The sequence below is a fragment of the Cebidichthys violaceus genome, unplaced genomic scaffold (genome assembly GCF_023349555.1).
Source record: "Cebidichthys violaceus isolate CVI_PGR_0920_01 unplaced genomic scaffold, fCebVio1.0.p SCAF_25, whole genome shotgun sequence".
Taxonomy (NCBI): Eukaryota; Metazoa; Chordata; class Actinopteri; order Perciformes; family Stichaeidae; genus Cebidichthys; species Cebidichthys violaceus.
In genome coordinates, this window is record NW_027176428.1 from 3,621,331 (window position 1) to 3,640,903 (window position 19,573).

The 19,573-nt window shown below is 39.1% G+C and overlaps 2 protein-coding genes across 2 annotated transcripts in view; one reads left to right on the plus strand and one right to left on the minus strand.

Annotated features, from left to right (window-relative positions):
- On the plus strand, window positions 1–6,507 carry r3hcc1 (R3H domain and coiled-coil containing 1). The gene is made up of 9 exons (XM_068720143.1): window positions 1–121; window positions 457–588; window positions 1,441–1,578; window positions 1,776–2,316; window positions 2,483–2,658; window positions 2,902–2,972; window positions 3,073–3,168; window positions 3,322–3,465; window positions 5,217–6,507. Exons 2-8 carry the CDS (start codon window positions 524–526, stop codon window positions 3,432–3,434), a joined length of 1,200 nt encoding a protein of 399 aa, XP_068576244.1. The 5' UTR covers window positions 1–121; window positions 457–523; the 3' UTR covers window positions 3,435–3,465; window positions 5,217–6,507.
- The window catches only part of loxl2a (lysyl oxidase-like 2a), a 27,103-nt gene continuing 11,271 nt past the window's right edge, over window positions 3,742–19,573 (minus strand). Inside the window, exons 4-14 of the mRNA XM_068720142.1 lie at window positions 18,216–18,424; window positions 15,691–15,907; window positions 14,162–14,345; window positions 11,917–12,068; window positions 11,663–11,830; window positions 8,965–9,130; window positions 8,230–8,470; window positions 7,694–7,809; window positions 7,321–7,457; window positions 6,779–6,890; window positions 3,742–5,023 (exon numbers count right to left, since the gene is read on the minus strand). Of these exons, the coding sequence (XP_068576243.1) occupies window positions 4,953–5,023; window positions 6,779–6,890; window positions 7,321–7,457; window positions 7,694–7,809; window positions 8,230–8,470; window positions 8,965–9,130; window positions 11,663–11,830; window positions 11,917–12,068; window positions 14,162–14,345; window positions 15,691–15,907; window positions 18,216–18,424 (1,773 nt within the window). The 3' untranslated portion in view covers window positions 3,742–4,952. The remainder of the gene's footprint in view (window positions 5,024–6,778; window positions 6,891–7,320; window positions 7,458–7,693; window positions 7,810–8,229; window positions 8,471–8,964; window positions 9,131–11,662; window positions 11,831–11,916; window positions 12,069–14,161; window positions 14,346–15,690; window positions 15,908–18,215; window positions 18,425–19,573) is intronic.

The following is a 19,573-nucleotide window of genomic DNA, read 5'->3' on the forward strand; positions in this document are numbered from 1 at the left end:
GGTAGAGAAATAGTACGGATAACTCCTGATCTACTGCTGCTACCTGTGACTTATTTAACGCTAGGTGTACAGCATCTCACTGAAACAAGTCAAAACAATAAATCACACTTCAACCACAACGGTAAGCACGCTCTAATTACTAAAAGCTTAAGCTAACGTCTGGTAGATTGTCAGTCAACGTAAACCTAACTTACCTCATGTGCGTTAACCAGAGTCTGCTAGCTTTGTTTTGACTTCTTTATGTGTGATTTAGGTAAATTAAAACGCACCATAACCAGCTAGTGTTCTGCTCTAGTTAGCTTAAACTAACATAGCTATTAATACATTGACCTTTCCAACCACGGTTGCTAGCTAACGTTACTCGCCACGGTAAATTTGCATGTTTTTTTTTTGTTACCATTGCAGCTAACGTTCGGTTAGATCGGTAATACATGAACTTATCCACACTGTCCACAGGACCCGTCCCCCTCTGGCCACCCTGGCGTTTTCCTGTATCGATGGCATCTACCTCCCAAAGCAAGAGATGGTGTTCCTGCATCATGTCAAGGATGAGCTGGAAACATACCAACAGAAGAGCAACCACAAGAGGTGAAGAAAATACAACATTTGTACCATTTAGCGTTCGTAATGCGGCTGTTTTAAACTCAGTTATACGTTTTACTGGTCAGAGAAAATGTCTTTTATACTTGAGAACCCGATCTTGTAAACTTGTGAATTTATTTAGACAGTCTTACCTTCCAAACATTGTGGGAGAGAACATGTGGCACAGAAACAGTGTTTTATTAAGGAGATGAATATTGTATTTAGTACTCATTGTGTAATTTATTAAAATGTAGGCCAGGTCCTCAACAGCAACAACAAAAGAACTACACACACTTTTCTTATTAATGAATGTACCCTGTAATATTGCAATACAACAATTATTCAGTCTGTATATATATTTTAGTTATTGTAGATTTTCTTGTTTTTTACTTATTTAATATTCTTTACTGTTTTATTACTTATTTATAATACTTGTTTTGAACTTTTTTTTACTATATGGAAATAGTAAACTGAGAGACTCCCTTTTTAGTACTGAACACTATATGTTATTAATTACAAAGGGCTTTAAAACCTGAATGTCTCCTCCTGTTGAATACATTTGAATTGTTAATTTTAGGCGTCTTTAAAGAGACATCTGTGATTGCTTTGTGTTTAACGTGCGTTTGTGTGTGACTGGCTGTGTTTGTTGTTTGTCTTCATACTGTAATTTCTTCTTCTGTTGTTTCGAAAGACGTCCTGGTTTCATTGTTTATAACCTTTATTTAATCAGGTGGTCTCATTGACATTAAATCCTCAAAACCAAGTCCAGCTTGAAAATTTGTAACAATGAAGTTGCTTTTAAACTGTCAAAAGAAACTGACCGTACTGTCTTTCTCTGTTGACATGTGTCCCTGTCAGTGTGCTCCTGTTCCCCCCTCTACCGAGCAGACTGCGATACCTGATCCACAGGACCATAGAGGACCTGCCAGAGCTCACCACCTTCTCAGTAGGGGAGAGCTGGTTCCGTAGGGTGGTGGTCTGCCATTCTGAGCTAAGGTCCGAAATATAGACAAGATCTCGGTTATTTGATGTGTAATTAACCTGACTGTATTGCTTAGTATGCACAGGTTGTAACAAAGCTATGTATTTCTTGTTTTTTTGTTACACATTGCTGTTTTTTTTTTTTTACAGTTTAAATTACTTTTCAATTTTTGTAGAATAAGTTAAGATAAAACATTTGTGTTTTCCTGTAGGGGTGTGGAAGAGGAAGTCAGTGACGAGGAGAGCAACACCAGCTTGTGTGAACAGCCCCTAAGAAACAGGAAGGAGAAAGGTAGCAACGCCAAGCGTAAATCTTCTATCCCATCGCGAGGCCGAGGACCCAAGAGGCCGGACAAACCCCTCTACATGCCACGAGCTGCTCGGGAGAGACTCTCCTTACAAAATGAAGAGTCAGGAGACCCAGGGTTGCCCAGTCCAGCCTCAGGTAGCTGTAGCTGCATTGGCAGTTCATGTGACTCTTGTTTCTCTCCCGAAACAACAGAAAAAACAAAGTCCTCAATCACATCCAGCGAGGAGTGTGTCCTCAGGGTAGCGGAGTGTATCCCTAACCATGTTGCTGACAGCTCAGCAGTTTGTCCTCGGGAAGAGAAAACAAAGTTGTTGCTGACGCCGAATGAAGCTGAGCCCCTCGTCTGGCAACAGACAGTGTCCTGCTTCAATGACATGACTCTGGAGGACGATGAGAAGGGCGAGGGAGACGTATGCACAGACGCAGATGATGTAACTGAAGAGGTAAGCCTGCTTTTGTTTTTCTTACTTACTTTATTCATTTTACTGACATACATATATATTAATATTAGCATCATCTCATTGCTCTGTACTTTATGTTCTTTGGTTTAACTCTTTAATGTTGAGGCCACATTAGCATCATAAATTGTAATCTTGTTTGTCCTATCAGATCAAGGGACATCTGAAAGAGCCAGAGACCATTTCCATTGAGCACGTTCACAATGACTACTCCATTTATGAGAATGTGGGTTACAGCCTGGAAAGGTTATGCCACGTGATCGAGATCTATGACTTCCCAGTTTGTTTCAAAACAGATGACCTCATGGATGCTTTTACAGACTACAGGTACGAACAGAGAGTTTAGATCCTAAATCTTTTTAGGATCTACTCCGTCAGCTTTTCTTTTCTAGTTCAGGAGGCTGCTGGGTTTAAGTTTATTCAACTGTGGCTTTAGATATTTTCTGTAAGTACAGGGAAAAAAACTCTACTACAAAAAGTTTGAGACTTTGAAAACATCCTGTATGTCCTAATTTAAGATCTCAGACAATTGTTCCAGCTACCAAACCTGTGCTTTCCTGTCTGTCACAGTGATGGTGGAATGAAGATCGAGTGGGTTGACGACACGCACGCCCTGGGGGTTTTCTCCAATGAGATGGCAGGTATAGAGTCCTCGCTGCACAATGAATGTCGTGCTGACGTTGAGGTTAAAAGATGAATGACTCAAAAGCTTGTACTAACATATAGCAATGCCATGTGCAGCAATACAGGCACTCTCCATTTGCCATCCACTGCTGAAGGCAAGAGCGTTGAATGAAGGGAGTAAAAAAGCCAAAGGAAAGGCCAGTAGACGAGCAGGTAGGTGATTCATTGACCATGTATAAGCCCCAGAGCTACTTGGAATAAATAACATAGCCCTTCTGTGGTATCTAGTATTTAAGTCTGGAAATTATCTTCTGTTTCAACACTGGATGATGTGGATCAGATGGTTGTTTCTATGCCATCTTCCAGAGTTTATCCAGCCGGTAAAGGAGCGTCCTCGGACAGACTGTGCTGTTGCCAGGCGGATGGTGACCAGAGCCCTGGGGATGCAGGGACGAGGCAGAAGAGGGCAGCGATATTGAAGGGAATTGCAAACACTGTCGGCTTAAACAGGTGAACAGACTAACACAAGTGACAAAGGAAGTTCTAAGCATTACTACGCAGGCAGAATTGTGGAGTTTGCTAAGAATTTAAATTAATGTTTGTCCAACTATAACGGCCATAGTGATTTGATTGCTAGTAAGCAGAACACTAAACTTGGATAGCTGTTAACTGTTAAATATACAATTCTTGAATGTCACATTCTGCAACGCGTCTCTTAATTTGCATATGAGGTTCCATTTCTATACACTAAGACCTTATAAAAAAGTTTCATCATTTAGATTTGGATCTGCATTCACCAATATTTATTTTAAAAATGTAAAATTCTTTTCCACATTCACCCTTTCATATAAAATGTAACCAGTCAGGCAGCAAGCAACAAGTACTCTTTTAAAATAAAAAATAAAAAACAAAAAGAAACGTAATTCACAAAACAATGAAGAGGCATTTTCACATACATTTGTAGCTTTTCAGTATGTCCGTCCACAATGTTGTCATAGTCCCTGACTAGAATAATGTAACAAAACTCAGACATTGAGAAATAAGCTGAGGGGATGCACAGATCATGAAGATGAAAATGTGTTGACTTAAACAACCAAGAAAAAAAATTCAATAAATAAAACATTTTCAAAAGCGAGCTCAAGTATGTGGAACACAAAATCCTGATAGAAAAAAGCCTATTCATGCTTAATTCTTACAATTTATGACTGAAAATGTTTACAGGTTGACAGAAACACTGCAGGAAACGAATCCAATACAATTTACCGTGTTCAGCACTAAAGGAGCCATTACAGAAAATGTAAAAATAAATCTAAATGTAGGCCTAAATTACAGTTACGGTTACAAGTTGTCATCCTTTTGTAGAAAGGTAAATACGGTCTTTATAAAAACAGGAATTACTTGTCAGTTTTGTTGTTGCCATTGATTGTGCCATGTTGCTCTACAGTAATTATAATCATGTACTGTATTTGTTCTTTAACCATCCAATACTGTGGATTCATCTGTTTTGGGTGGGAAACACACAGTGCAAGATTCGGTTGTAGCACCAGGATTAACAGTTCACTATTTTCATCCATCCTAAGCAAACACAACATAAGGGTGAAGGTGTCATCTAATGGATGTTGGTTTGAGGCTTTTCCCAAACTTTTGGCTTCGAAAACAACTGTTGGCACAGTTCATTTAATAAATTATGTGGCTGCATCCTTCCCTGACATGTCTCCCAGTAAGCACCAGGTCGAAACCTACATTTCACTGATGGCAAAGGCACTACAACATTAAAAGACAAGGACATTTTTTTGTACAGCTGAATATGGTTAATAGATTTAATAAGCAAGCAGTTCATTTTCTCATTGAATCGTTGTCCGTTGTACCGGTTGGACCCTGAGACCAAAAACAAACCAGCGCGGCTCCAAGGAAGGAAAACAGCACAGCTCCCTCTAGTGGTTGTCAAATATCAATATATGGTTCCCTAAAGTCCGTCTGCCTCGTCTACCTTTGGTCTACCGATGTGAAACCTGGTTGGTCAGCAGTCCAGGGAATGTTTCCTCTGTTTCTGAACTCCTTGAGCCACCTGTGAAGTCAGACAGGGAAAAGATGATGGAGACAAGAGCTAACCATGTAACACAACACAGAAACATGATAAAAAAGAAGTCTTAACGTAAGAGTGTACCACTCTTTTTGAATTCCACCATGCATTTTGAAGCATGTTGTAATATACCTTCTACTGTAAAATACCATCAAGCACTGTGTTCTATTTTCTACAGAAAGGTCCAGCGGAGGTCTGCCTCCATTCATTGGGCCTCTAGAGGCTCCACAGTGGCCGCAAACAGCCAGCTGATAAAGAAGAGTATGACTACCGTCCAAGCACTGTTTGCCTGCTTCAATGCTTGGTACAGCAGGTTTGCATGGTGAAGAATGGGACGGGCAAGAGTTGACTGCCTCACATCAGCAACATCCACACTGCTGAAGTGTCCTTGATTAAGACGCTGAATCACAACCGGCCTCACAGTCTCAAAGTTGCAGCTCTAAAGCTGAATCTGATCCCTTTTGGACATTATTGATGTGGTTCCAGTTGTTCACTGTTAAGATCAATACAGTAAGTAGAGTCCAATGCAAACAGTGGATTCAAAGCTGGAGAAGCTCTTAGCTTGTTTTGATTTGAATGCATGAAGTCTTCAAAGTAAAGTGTGTTTCAAGTATCTTTAATTTCCAGACAGGGATTAGGTTTATTTCCTCCATGCCCAAGTGAAGCAGGATTGGTTGCATAATTCTACATATCTTTTAAAACTAAATGTTGAAATCCTCCACACATTAATTCTCAGGATTTGGTTGAAGCTGTCGTTACAGCCAGGTTTTTATATAGAGTGCACAATTCCAACTGACAAACGTAATGTAGACCCATTAACATGAATCAGATCTTTTAAAAAGACAACACTAAGTATTGTTTTTAAAAGCCAGTACGAACACAGTCGTAAAGAAAAAAACATGTACCAACAATGTTATGCTGGACTTAATGCTGAATCAATGTTTTATAATGTTTTAGTTCATTTTCAAACTTTCTTTAAATTGTTGTAAACAAGTTACAAGATGTTCAGTTGTTTTTCATATTTTTTATTTTCCTCTAAAGAACTACCGTAGGATTGTTGCCTCAGAGGCAAAGTGTTGTTTCTCACTCCACATTACAGAACTAAAGCTTGAGTTTGGAAACTTGGAATGTTAATGTTACTGTATTTAGTAAAAGAAAGATGTTGAGCGTTTTATTTTTTGTCATACTGAAATGAGAGGTTTCCCTGAAATTATCTTTTGTGCCTGAAGCGGGAGTGACAGGACTTGTTCTGTGGTACAGTATGTCTCTATACATTACCAATGTCGACTAATTGTAGAATTTAACTGCATCCCTTGAGTCATTTCAGGGAAAAGAAGACTTAATTATAGCGTTTAATACTCCACAATCCCATGAAAATATGAAAACCACACATGGTTTAACTTGATTTGTTGTATAAAAGTTTCAGTGATGTAAAAGTTGTAATAAACAAAAGGTGCAGCCAAAACGGACAGTTAATGTGTGTTTCAGTGGCTCTACTTTGGTACGTTTGAAATGAAGTGTGTGGTCTGACTAACCTTTAATACAAGGATGTTTATATCTACATCAGGTTATAGTATAAAAGTTGTAAACAAATTTGATTTAATATATTTCAGAAACATAAAATCATCATATTTAATATTTTGCTTCAAACCCCGCAACTGAACTCTTGCCATCTTAGTTAATACCATTTTAACCCAAGTGCAGAAGGGATGGTGGTTCTCTATAAGGTAAGGGTCTCACCTATATGACAGTTGTATGTCCATATGCGTTGTCCATCGTACCGGGAGCGGCACTTCATAATGTTGTTGGTGTAATCTGATTCTGCAACCTCATAGTTGGGGTTTATCACAACCTGGGAGAACAAAACAAACCATGTTTGTTAAAAGTCTGAAAGAAACATTCTCTTTCCTTCATACAAAGTCATTTTTAAGTGCTACAAAGGACTGAATAATACAGCTTTAGTGAGTTTTATTGCTGCAACTGATTTAGAAAGTATGTCAGCGTTAGTCTCTCAATCTAGTTATTATAAATTTTGTTTCAGCGGCAGCCAAAGTGTCTTTCAGAAGTTTCCGTGTCCTTCAACAACCTCAGCTAAGTCCAAGTATACTCAGGCTGACTGCCGAGCACAAGCAGATGAAGAGATGTGGAAAGTCTTGGTATGTGTTTGGTTTATAAGACTACGCTGGCTGGAGATTAGACAATCATTCCAGATGCAGATGTGCCGTTATCTACTATTTATCTGCCGCTAACGACTGGCTAGACTGACAGACCAAATGTTTCACCTGGAAGATGTAGTCGCCAGGCTTCACGTCTGTGATGTCAATCCACTGGCAGTCAATGTCGTGCCTGTAAGTATCCCAGCAGCCCAATGTGATGCCTTGTGCCCCAAAGTTTGCACATTCATACCTCTTCTGGATACCTGTCAGCATTCAGAACAGTTTTAGTATCAAGCCTTTCAGAACTTTCAACAACATAAATTCATATTAAAAACACCATGAATATTTTATACTGCAGATTTTTTTTTTTAAACAATATTCTCTTCTTATGAAAACAAAATCATGTTAAACCAGAATTCAGTAGCACAATTCTACAGAAAGCCACAGTGTGCCACAGTATGTGACAAAAACAGAAAGGAGAGGAAGGAAGACTATTTACCCTCGTCACAGTGAGTGTCCTCCAGACAGAAGCTGGCTTTGTGTCCCTCTGCAACTTTAGTGCCGTTTAGACTCAGCAGGTCATAATGGGTGAAAACCTCCATACTGTGGTAATGTCTGGAAAAGACGAGACAAAACTTAATGTTGAAACATCCTATATATGTCATTATTTAGAAACTCCTCAATAACACACATGCTCTGATCCCTGATGACCCACTCCGAACATTTACAGAAGGAGTAGACCTTATGGGGGAAAAGCCAAATCGCCAGTGGAATATAGGGATTTCCAGGGCAGTTAATGTTGGTAATTAAATATTAAAGATTCATTCCATATGATTTCATTCAGTTTCACAAATGCAGTATTCAATACATTGTATTTTTCTCTGCTTTTTCCCCTCCAAACGATTCATGACACTTTGACATCCAACATTAAAATGAACAGTAACCCCTGTCATCATTTGAGATTAACAGATCAGGTTTCATACAGTCAATATTATAAAAGCAAACTACAAACTGTAGCTCTCGTTGAGGTCTCACCTGTGACACTCATGCCAAACCCAGGAGTGGTGTGCCGCCCGCGGCCTGAAGTCTGACTGGCCGTTGTTGTGGATCTGGGAGGAGAAGCGGAGAAGGCGGCGGTAGGAGTTGGAGTCAGCTGTGTCAGCACTTTTGGACAGACAGTGCTCCTCGTGGGCACACTGCAACGCATACATGGGTCTGTCCTCCAGGTAGGTGGTCTGCTCCACAGCCTGCGAGCTGAGGACCAGGTCTGGGGCCGCTGGGAGGGTGAGAGCAACAAGGTACAAAGTGGTTAAGACCAGCATGTATCACAGAAACTCAAAATTCCCCAATTAGCTGCAGAGTTTCAAGATAGTCTTTGATAAAAAGGTTTAAAAGAAATAGTTTTATAAACTTCCTATCCAACAGCACAATACAGTATTTACCACATATTTAATTTTGTTTCAAAGCATATTTTTGTCCAGTTCACAGCCTTCTTCACAGCAGACATTTCAACTTGCCATAATAGGAAAGTGCAGATACTACTAATAACACCAATGATGGCTCAGTAAAGTGTCCTATTAAGTCATGACAGAGTGACAGTGAGCCAACACGCACAACACCAGGACCCTGAAACTGAAGCAGCACAACTGAAGCAGCTTAAGCATTCATTTTTTATGTGCTTTTCCTACTGTGACATATCATCATGTCTTCCATATAAAAAACCTGTAAGATTGTGAATGTAAACAGTGATTGTATTCTACAGTTTCTTACTCTGAGTACAGGAGACCCCCGCAGCGAAGCGTCCACCTCCTTTGGGACAGTGAACGTGTTTCCCGTGATGTAGACACTGGTCCAGAGTAAGCTCAGTTCCTGAACATCGCACTCCACTCATCAAGACTGTATCAGCTGAGGAATCTCCTTCCCAGTACCATGTTTCCTGATTAAAGAGAAGAACAGAAAATGAGTCCATCAAGCTTAGTTTGTTTGGACAGACCTGTAATGTAACATTATATGATCTGGGATTTTCCCAGGTCATATACGACTTTTTAAAGTTTTTGCTTTCAGGTCTGAGGACTAGTCAAGCCTTTAGGCAGTCAAGTCTAGCCTGGTTCTGTCCTAAGGTAACAAAATCCACCTATCATCACCTAAAAAGTTTGTTGATTAAAATATCAAATTTCTCTAATCCGTACAGAAACTGAAGTGTAACCTAGTTGTAGTTTGTGCCTCTCATGTAATATATCATAATACATGACAGAGATTTTGTTATCTTCTGGACAGAGCGAGGTTTCCCCGGTTCTCTGTCTTTGTGCTAAGCTAGGCTAACTAGCTGTTGGCTGTAGCTTCACAATTATTGTGGCTATAAAGTGAATAAATGTATTTTCCAAAATGTCAAACTACTCATTTAAATCTGACTTAATACCGAGTCAAGTCTATATCTTTGTTCCATAGGTTCATCTATTTATGCTTGAGTCAGCTGGACTCAAACAGATGAAGATCATGTTGCGTAAGCTGTTTGTGTGGGAATGTTTTAAGCAGAAACATTATCTTAATTTTCCTCCTGCATTTAATTTGCAGACATTATCCCAGTTGTCCCACAGGGCAAATCTAATCAAAGGGTCCATCACACACAGCAAGGGGCGCTCTGCTGTCCTCACAGTCCTGACTCAGCCTTATTACAACATTTTGCAGACTACGAGGAAACCACCTGTGAAAGAAACGACTCATACTTTCCTTCATCTTTCAAGAAAGTGGAGGATTCATGAGAAAGATATTGAGCTGAGGGATATGGATGTGGGAGTAGTTGCTGGTGGGCTGAGGAGAGGGGTCGACAGCAGTATAGTTTGTGGTTGGTGTCATTTGTTCCATCTGGTGGTGGGGTTTGCGTGTCTAGTGTCTAGAGAGGCTGAGTCCCTGCTCTGCTACAATAACAAAGAGCAGACATTTATTAATTCTAAACCTACAATATGAGAAGTCTTATGTAATGGCAACTTACTGTATGTGATAAAGAGACACGTTATTATGAAAACTTGACCTGATTATTTGACTTGGCACTGTATTATGTTTTTTTATGAAGCGAAATAACTACTTGTAATCCAAGTAGACCCTTTATTTCACACTGGAATAACCCAATGTTGAACTGTACTTGACTAAAGGACGAGTACTCAAGCAGTGACTGCAAACAGATGATGACATGTTGATGTGTTGTCTCATTAGAAGTGCATTGTCTTAATCGTCCAAAACACACTTTAGTGAGATAATCAGCCTGCAACATATCCAGTCCATGTTCCACTCCTCTGCTGCTGTCAACAAATGTCCCTGTGAGTCACACATACTTTCCAGACCAATATCATCTGAAACCCCAAATACACCCCTGGTTTCAAAATAGAAATATATAAAGAGCACAAGGGGGGTGTAACTTAACCGGCCTCTCACCTTATGACATAAAGAAACCACTGGGGGTCTCCTTTAAAAATAAAGACATTCAAGTAAGCAGGACAGCACTATAACGCTGCTAAGTCATGCCGCAGGCTTTAGCGGTGGAAAGCTCAACTTAACTTCAAACAGCAAACGAAAGTTTCGCCATCACTCCTGCTGAAGAGTTTAAAGCTCATCTGTGTTTTAGGTTTATCACTCCAGGTCAGCTTTCTGCTCTGACGTTGTGTTTTTGAAGTTTTTAGGACAGTTACAACCTTATTTTGCCCTCTGGGATCAATAAAGTCCAAGATTGTTAAAATGAGCGTTAATGGCATCCACGCACACACGCAGGCGCGCACACACACACACACACACACACACACACACACACACACACACACACACACACACACAGGTAAGGACATTAACATGGGTAGTGCTGGTTTTATCTCATGTATATTATAAATGATTGTAATTTTCATAGCACGTCCAATCTATTAATCAAATCTGATCTAATAACATGTTATCTAAGATATTAAATACCATAAGTTATTAACAATTGTACTATAATGTGAGGAAAAGGGCCGCTGAAAAAGTAGAGGCCTGGCCTGATGTGCTGACAGACCCCACTCTTTAGTTTGGAAACTGTCCACTAAATGTGTGTGCATATTTCTTTCCATTTTACCAATTTTACCTGGTGGTTAAGGTAAATCTGTATTCTGGGAATCCATTTTCTAAGTCTGATCTAAATTGTTTTCTCTCCTGTGTTGACTTAAGAACAGGTGAAAAACTGTTTTTACCAGGATAATGTTCCTTAAATTATTTTTTTAATCTGTGAAAACAGGTGAAAAAAAAAGTTTTGTGTTGAAATACCCATTTCAGCCACAAGAGGCTGAAGTGCAACACTACCCAATGTTCTAAATAGTACTAAAAACATCCATGTTTTCCTCCAGGTGAGTTTAATTTCTCCATGCATTCAAAACACAAGGTACATACATTGTATGAGTGTTAGCAAGTTATGTCAAATTCATCTTAAAAATATTTTACACCTTACCTGGAAAGCATGGCTGGCAAAGCCCAAGCCGAGCTGTCTGCACACGACCATGGCCTCCATGGTCCCCCAGCTGTCACTGCACACTGCGCCCCACACCATAGAGCCGTTCCTTTCTGCCAGAACCTCCACACGGCCCTCAAAGGCATTGCGGCCGCCATTTAACCGGAGCTAAGGACAAAGATAGACAGGTGTGTCCTCCAGTTCTATACAAATCTTTATTGTTTTATACTGTAGAGATACAGAGAGGTCCTCACTCTTTTGTTGAAGCCCATGGCGGGAATATTACACCTGAGTGCTGCGTCTTCCTCATGGCTGCAGCCCAAAGCGTCACGGTTGAAGTAGCACTCAGTCAGTGACTTTTCAAAGCCAGAGCACTCCACCTCGTTCATGTGGACCGGCCCGATTCCTACGGAGAAACAAACACATAAATCATGTTTAACTGTCATTCTGTTGAACTTGAGACTAAACTCAGGGTCACTAAAAATTGGAAAAACAGCTGGAGCATTAGCATCATGTACATTACGGAAAAGTATTTTAGAAAAACTGTTATCTATTTCCATAAACAACTGATCTTTGGGTTTCACAATTCTTTTTGGAAACACAAGCCTGTGTTGCCCACTATTCCTGAATAAAACAGCGTTAGCCTTGCTGCGTGTGGGTTTTCATAGAACAACAAGTCCATCTAAAGACAGATGGTACGATTTCCTGTTCCCTAGAAATAAAAGCGCACAGGAAACAGTCAGCTATGTCTAATGAAAATGAGACACTTGAGGCAATTGAAAACGTTCTCTCTCTGCTTCTTTAAAAAGATAAGTCATCTTAGTGTAGCAGAGTTTCCATAATAACATGTGTGAGTCCTCCCTCCATGCTGGTTTTCTTCCCATGTGACTGAGCAGGAATGTCTCTAGTGATGTGAGCTACAGCCAGAGACTGCGATGGACGAGCAGCCAGTGGAGAAAAATAAATTCACAACAGGACAAACACAGTGCTGCTGTAATCAGTCAGTCAGTTCTCAGGTCTGACTGATGATTAAAATAGATTAAATAAATGACATGTTTATAACTTCACAAATGCAACACACAAAAATACAAATTACTTTGTACTCTTTATCAGCTGAAAATTTGTAAAAGGTATAAAAAAATATTTTCGTAGAAATACATAGATTGTAAAGAATTAAACCTAAAAACTAATCTCCCATACGAATCTGGGAATCTCTTACAAGTACCATTTCAGTTTTATTGACATTCTCCTATATTTCACTTCAGTGACTTCTGAAAACAAACACAATAAGCTATTTCAAATCTATGGTCAGTATGTGGCACCCTTTTTGGATCCAGTGGTCAGCTCATAAAGAAAATCCATCCCTCAAATAACCTTGTGCACTCTCCAACAAAGAATTCCTCCTCTGAAACCCATAAAGGCTGTTTTTCTTGCTGGAACATTTTGTGCGCTCTTGTGTTTTGGTGTGAGAATAAGGCAGAGGATAGGACAACTAATCCATTGCACATGTGATTCTTATAAGGCTGTGGTATATTGCATTTCACAAATTCAGGTTATAAGCATTAACGTGCTACTACATACATTCCCAACTGTATTTATATGCTGACTGAAGGTCTGGGCTGATTGGAGTGAGACAAAAACAGGTGGTGGTACAGAGGCCAAAGATAAGGTGCCGATGGGAGTCTCTGGTTTCAGCCCACACCTTTAATTTTCACAGCTGGGAATGAGTTGATAAAAGTTCTGCCGGGACTTTGACATGTCATCAAAGCTAAAAGCCTGAAAGAAGTTGAGTCAACTATTACAGTCTACCTGTATGAGTGAGGGCTGTGACTGCAGCCTATGTATCAGTGTCTATCTATCAGTGTATGGAGTCGCCACCAGAATAATTACATGATTTATTCTAAACCCCTTACATAACTGGATATTTGAGGCCATATTTTAAAAAACTGCTAACAATATATCAGCTGATTTTTTTAAATTAAGATTTTCTTTTTATAGGATCCTTTCAATTTGGATATTTAAGAATTAAGACCAATGTATGCCATGAACTATGTAGTGGAAAAATTACCTGAATTTTTCTGAATTACCCCAATTTTGGGCAAGAAAATGTATCATTCTAGCATGATTTTTCTGTGTTTAAAGAGTAACTTAACACTAAATCTACTTTTTTTAATGAAAAAAAAGAAAAAAGAAAGAAAAACAATTCAGTATTTTTTTTAATTAATGAAGGGGGTGTGTTCAGGCTGAAACAGGGGTTAAGTTGAGCTCTAATTATAATCAATATAGAAGTTAATACATAAAAAAAGAATTGCATTATAAATTAATTAATTACATTTGGATTTAAATGATGATTTGTAAGATTTTCCCCTTCTAAAAAATATATTTTTCTTCTATTTCATTCTGGCACACACCCTTTTTATGAACGTACCACCATTTACAATAGTACTATATGTTATAGTACGACAGCAATAATATTAGTGACTAATCTGTAGATCATACCTTGTCCAAGTCGGGCGCCAGTCAAGGCCTCTTTGGCACTACCGAAGCCCAGCTCTCGACACACCACGGTGGCAGCTCTAATGTTCCAGTTGTCGTCACACACTGTACCCCACTCCCCGTTCTTCAACACCTCCACTCGCCCCTCGCCAATCATAGCTCCGCCTCTTAGACGCACCAAGGGTTGCTGCGGAAACAGTTCACCAAAAAAAAAAATTACATTAAAATGAATGAGAATGCTGACAATGACAACAGTCAAAAAACACAGAAATTGATGAAATCTAAATTAACTGCATAGTAAGTCAACTCTTTTAATTTGGACATAATTGCAACGTGCAGCAACATGTGATTAGCTAGATTGCTGTCTTTAACAATTTCCATTAAAAATGTAAAAAAAAAAAAGTTTAAAAATAATTCTCTTGTGAACCTCGTTTTATTTAGTCTACAGTATGTAGGATTACCATAGTCCCTTGTTTTGCAGGGTAGATAGAAAATAGGTGTTTCCTTGGTAATAATGTATAAACTATAAACACCACACGGGAACACTGATTATCTAATTGTACAAACAACAGATGTTTAGCGTTCGTCCTCTCAAATGTTTCCAGATGCTTGACTACAGGGCCACTTGATTAAGTAGAAAATGTTGAAATCCAGTGCAGGACTCAGATGAAGAATTGATTATTGTATAGTATACCATGTGCTTACCCAACTCTGTACTTACAGAAACAATTTTCTTCTTGTAATGTAATGCAGCAACATATCTGGAGAGCATACATTTTAATTGGACATTCAAATGAGCACTATAGCACCACATGCATGTTTTTCTTTTGAATTAATTGGAGAGTCTAATTCAGACAAATTCAGATGTTATTCAAGATATGTCACAAACATCTGTAGAGATTAGTTTCACATCTGCAGAGTGTGAAACTAAACTAATCCCATATGGTACCATAAACCGACTTACTGAAGTGTCAGTCTGATATCTTTTAGTTTATAGTTCTTCTCCCACAATGGAAGACTCAGAGGATTACTCTCAACCGAATACATGCTGTTCTTATTTAAAACCCTTTTGTTTCCACACATCTGATTCTGATCAGTTGCAAAATCACCAAAATACAATGCAATTATTGACCTTAACTGCCCTCCTTTGCATGACATACTGCCTTCAGACAGTAATGTATCTATAAATAATTTATAACGTATTATAAACACACCCTATGACATATATTCTAGTTCCTTTCTGTCTCATAATGTCAGTTTATAAGTAATAAGTAAGGAAGTTATCTGTCCTTTCTCAAATGCCACCAAGACCAATTCATCACACATTTACTGTAACTATTTAAAACGACCAATAACTCTAATAAAGTTTGCACATGAAAACAGAAACAGTTGAAGATCCCTGTTGTCAACTTTAACACTGAAATCACACGCAAACACCACACAGAAAGGACGAGAGCTGAGTTTCAAACCCAGAACGTTCTTCCTATGAAGCGACAGAGCTAACCTTCTGAAGCGTGCACAATCTGACCTACCTCAACGCGGTAGGCCTTCCTGTAGCCGGCACTGACGGTGGGAGCAAAGGCCCGTCCAGGCACACAGCTGATCACTACAGGCATGCCCTGCTCACAGGTGCTGTTTCCCTTCAACTGTATCTCTCTGCCCATCTTACAATCTGTCAGGTCGGCCTCGTTGCCTGTGCAGTTTACAGAGAAACCCCAGTAGTTCTTCTTACGACGCTTGGCCAGCAATCTGAGAAGGAATGACACAGTAAAACAAACTGCTATAAAATATACTGTTTGCTTTTTCTGTTGATTTGTATATGTTTACATTACTGCAAACATATTAGAAAGCTTGTTATACATTTTTATTTTTCCAACCTTTCAGGTACCCATGGCTATCAGTTCATGCCAAAACCTGCAGACTTGAAACCTGATTCAGAACGGTAATCCTTCACAGCGAACATATGGCCATTCTTTTTTGTTTATGTTATGTCATCGCAGCATAGTAATGCTGTTGCGCGGATTGTTTCGAAAAGTGGTTCACTTGGTGTGATCAAGTGCTGGTGAGAGGTTCTGACATCAAACACTTAATAATAAGGTGCTGAACCACATTCCAGTCTTAAGATTCAAATGTCATGAGATTTCCACGAGCAAATCACAGCAAAAAAGAGCTTTGAAATTAGTTATAAATACTAAAATTGCAGCCATGAAAAAAACCCTTCAAAAAGTCTTAGGTTTTTTTAAGCACCATCTGCAGCACATGAACTATTTTACTATTCTCTCTCACATTTCACAAAAATATTAAGGAGCTGTTTTATGGGAAGTGGAAGTGTTTATTATAATATAATAAACACAATAAATATAATAGTTATTTATTGTGAGGAGCTGAACAACAACCATACAATGCTGTGAAGCTCAATGGGGGTATTGTTGTGAGAGTACCATAACACTCTCATGACCTCCATACTTGAATGGAAGTCATCAACTAAGGGTCACTGAGGAGCCCAACAACAGTGGACCTTGAAGCAGGTTCGGGTCGTGGAAGAAGCAGACCATTTAATCAAACCAGTATGAGCTTCATTTACAGCCTTTTGGTTTTTACAGCTTGTCCAGATGCTGTAAACAGAATGTAGCTCTAAGTCGGTTTGAACAATTTGTGGTCTGTGAAATTTGAAGAGATGCTAGATTTGATTGAGAGTTTTTCATTTTGTTGGGCTGTTATTTGCACGTTTGGTGAACAGAGCTGTCCTTTGTTGTTCCAGATAAAAGACAGAGTGAATGTGATCTTTCACCTCTGTAAAAGAGTGAACCATGTGAGACCATACACTTTAAAACCTACACAGGCTTTGTGATCTTAAGAGATAAAGAAAAAACAAAGAGCTCCTTGCTGGTTTAGTGCGCTTTATATGGTGCTTTCTTCAGTTCAAAGGCATCCATATTTAAGATTAGTGTCAAATCAGATAAGATCATGTCTACCAACACCATAAAAATAGAAATTGTTTTAATAAAAGTCATCTGCTTGGCCTTCATCTTACTATATTATATCCATAAGCATCAATTTGAACATCAAGGTGAAAACTTGACCAGATTACATGGGATCATTCCGATGACTCGCAACATTTGTAAATAAATGCATGGCTGATGTCTCTCTGGACCTAATTTGACTGTGGTTGGACAGTGGAGCCTTTCAGATGATTGTGGAGACCAACGCTGACTGTATGTGCATAATGAATAGATTAGACTTACACATGAAAACATAAACTCATGCACACATAAAGTTCACTGAAGACAAAACAAATCAAGATATGTTCTTATTAGAAGGCAGGTAGCCACATTCGTTTCTAAAACGTTTGAATATTAGATTTATACCTCAGGCGGAGCTGTGAAAGAGGCAAACATGGTGTTCTCATTCATGCAGTTACAAGATCAGAAGATTTGCTCGTGGTTATTGTGCCGTAAACATCTGTTTTCCTTTGAACTTCAGTTGCCATGCTACATATTGACATTTTGCTCAGAGGGAAACAATTAAATGCAGCCAAAAGAGCCACTGTTTCACAGCGTATTGCACTCAAAGGTTTCCCAGCAAGGCTCATCCTTCTTCCTCTAAAACTTCCTCTGGCAGAGTTTGGCTTCTTGTCAAGAATCCCCAGACTGAAATCTGTTTAATCTCAGTGTGCGGATGAAGGGTTGAGTGATGACCATTGTAAACAAGCGTGGTTATGTAACATTTCTTAACATCAGTTTGCTATGATAAAACATTCCTAAATAGACTAACAATGTAAATCAACAGCACCAGGAAATGCAATATTCTTAACATTACAAGTGTTTGGAACAAACAGGAATTTGTGGTGTGCCTCAAATGATAACGTGTCCTTGATGCAGGTGTGGATTTAAAATAATTAATAATATATGTAGCACTACTATATTCCCATAACCGAAACCGTAATTAACTCAACTAAAAGCTAAATGTTCATGTTAGAGTTCAACTCCTGTAAAGACTTTCATCATATGAATCGGTCCTATTTAAACTGCTGGTGGCCTCAGGCACCATTACTTACTTATAGGGTCGGGTATTGAAGCGTTTCTCCCCAGGGAAGCCGTACATGCCACAGATGACTCTGCTGTTCTTCTCAGTCCACTCCTCGTTACAGATCTGTCTCCACTTGCCTCCGTCTTTCACCTCCAAAAAGCCCTCCGTGATGGGAATCCTTTTCCTCTGAGAGTAAGTGGCCCTGAGCCTCACATCCTCCACCTGCACCGTCAAACCCTGAGAAACAGCCGAGAAAATGTGTCATCACCGCATGCCATATTACCGGTAATGTATAACAAGTTTTACCTCTTTAAGGAGACAACTGTGCTGAACATTTTTTAATTCAACAGAATATTCAATTATACTTTTATTGTCATTCATAATATCATATTAGCATCAGTCTTTCACTGACCAAAGACCTGCCCTTTTTTTTTTACTTTACCTTGTTTGCCTATCAAATTTAGCATTTAATAACACAGCAAATTTCTCTGCAGTGGGACTAATAAAAGATTATCTTCTCTTAACATGTGTTTTGCTTATCACTATGAAACAGGTCTGAAGTATTAAGGTTGACAAGTTTTAGAATACAAATAGTTCTAATGGCATCTAAGAGAGCAAATGGTTGTAAGCATACTGCTTTATTGTTGTTACGATTAAAAGGGGGTCCTTGGAAAATGTTCTCCCCTGAAAGGAGTCCCTGGCCCTAACAAGTTTGAAAACCCCGGATTCAGAGGACAGTTTTATCTATCATCTGGACTTTGCATGTACTGCTCCACTTGATATTTTGCAAATACAATATGGCCTATGAGTCATAAATGAAGAACGCATCGTGAGGGAATGCAAACGTGGTTCAGAGAAAAAGAAAGAAATCCCACTGTGGCTTTTTAGGGACTGCACGGTTTGCACATATGCTTGAAAATACTGTAAGTCAAGTTGAAAAATCTAAAGATGAAATCTTTGTTTAAACCTGTTAAGTGTTGCCGAGAGGCCTAAGCAGATTGGATGAATGTATGGAATTTTTGTACAGTCTTTGTTGCGTCTGTAAGGGCCCAAAGGGAGTTGGAGGGCAACATATATCAAATATGACAGCACAGATCTAACAAAAACAGCTAACAGTGTTTTTCTTTCCTCAGAAAAACAACAAGGGTGAAGCTATAAATTGTTGTTCACTAGTATTACATGTAAATGCTGAAAGGTCACTGGCTATTCACTGAAATGAAATATATCCTTGTGAGTGAGCCAAGAACCTGAAATGAACCGAAGCACAAAAGGAAAAACACTGCCCTGTGGAAGAAATCTAGCCAAATTTCTCTTCATAGACTTCTCACAGAGCATCTTGGATTTCCTGGCCGATCAGGAAACAGACAGCAATGCTAGGAGAAGTTA

Bases quoted from the DNA above. Each gene is read 5' to 3' on its own strand.
- r3hcc1 (XM_068720143.1), top strand. From the start codon at position 524: ATGGTGTTCCTGCATCATGTCAAGGATGAGCTGGAAACATACCAACAG. The intron at 2,317-2,482 runs GTAAGCCTGCTT...TTGTCCTATCAG, and splicing joins CAGATGATGTAACTGAAGAG to ATCAAGGGACATCTGAAAGA. The intron at 3,169-3,321 runs GTAGGTGATTCA...GCCATCTTCCAG, and splicing joins AAAGGCCAGTAGACGAGCAG to AGTTTATCCAGCCGGTAAAG.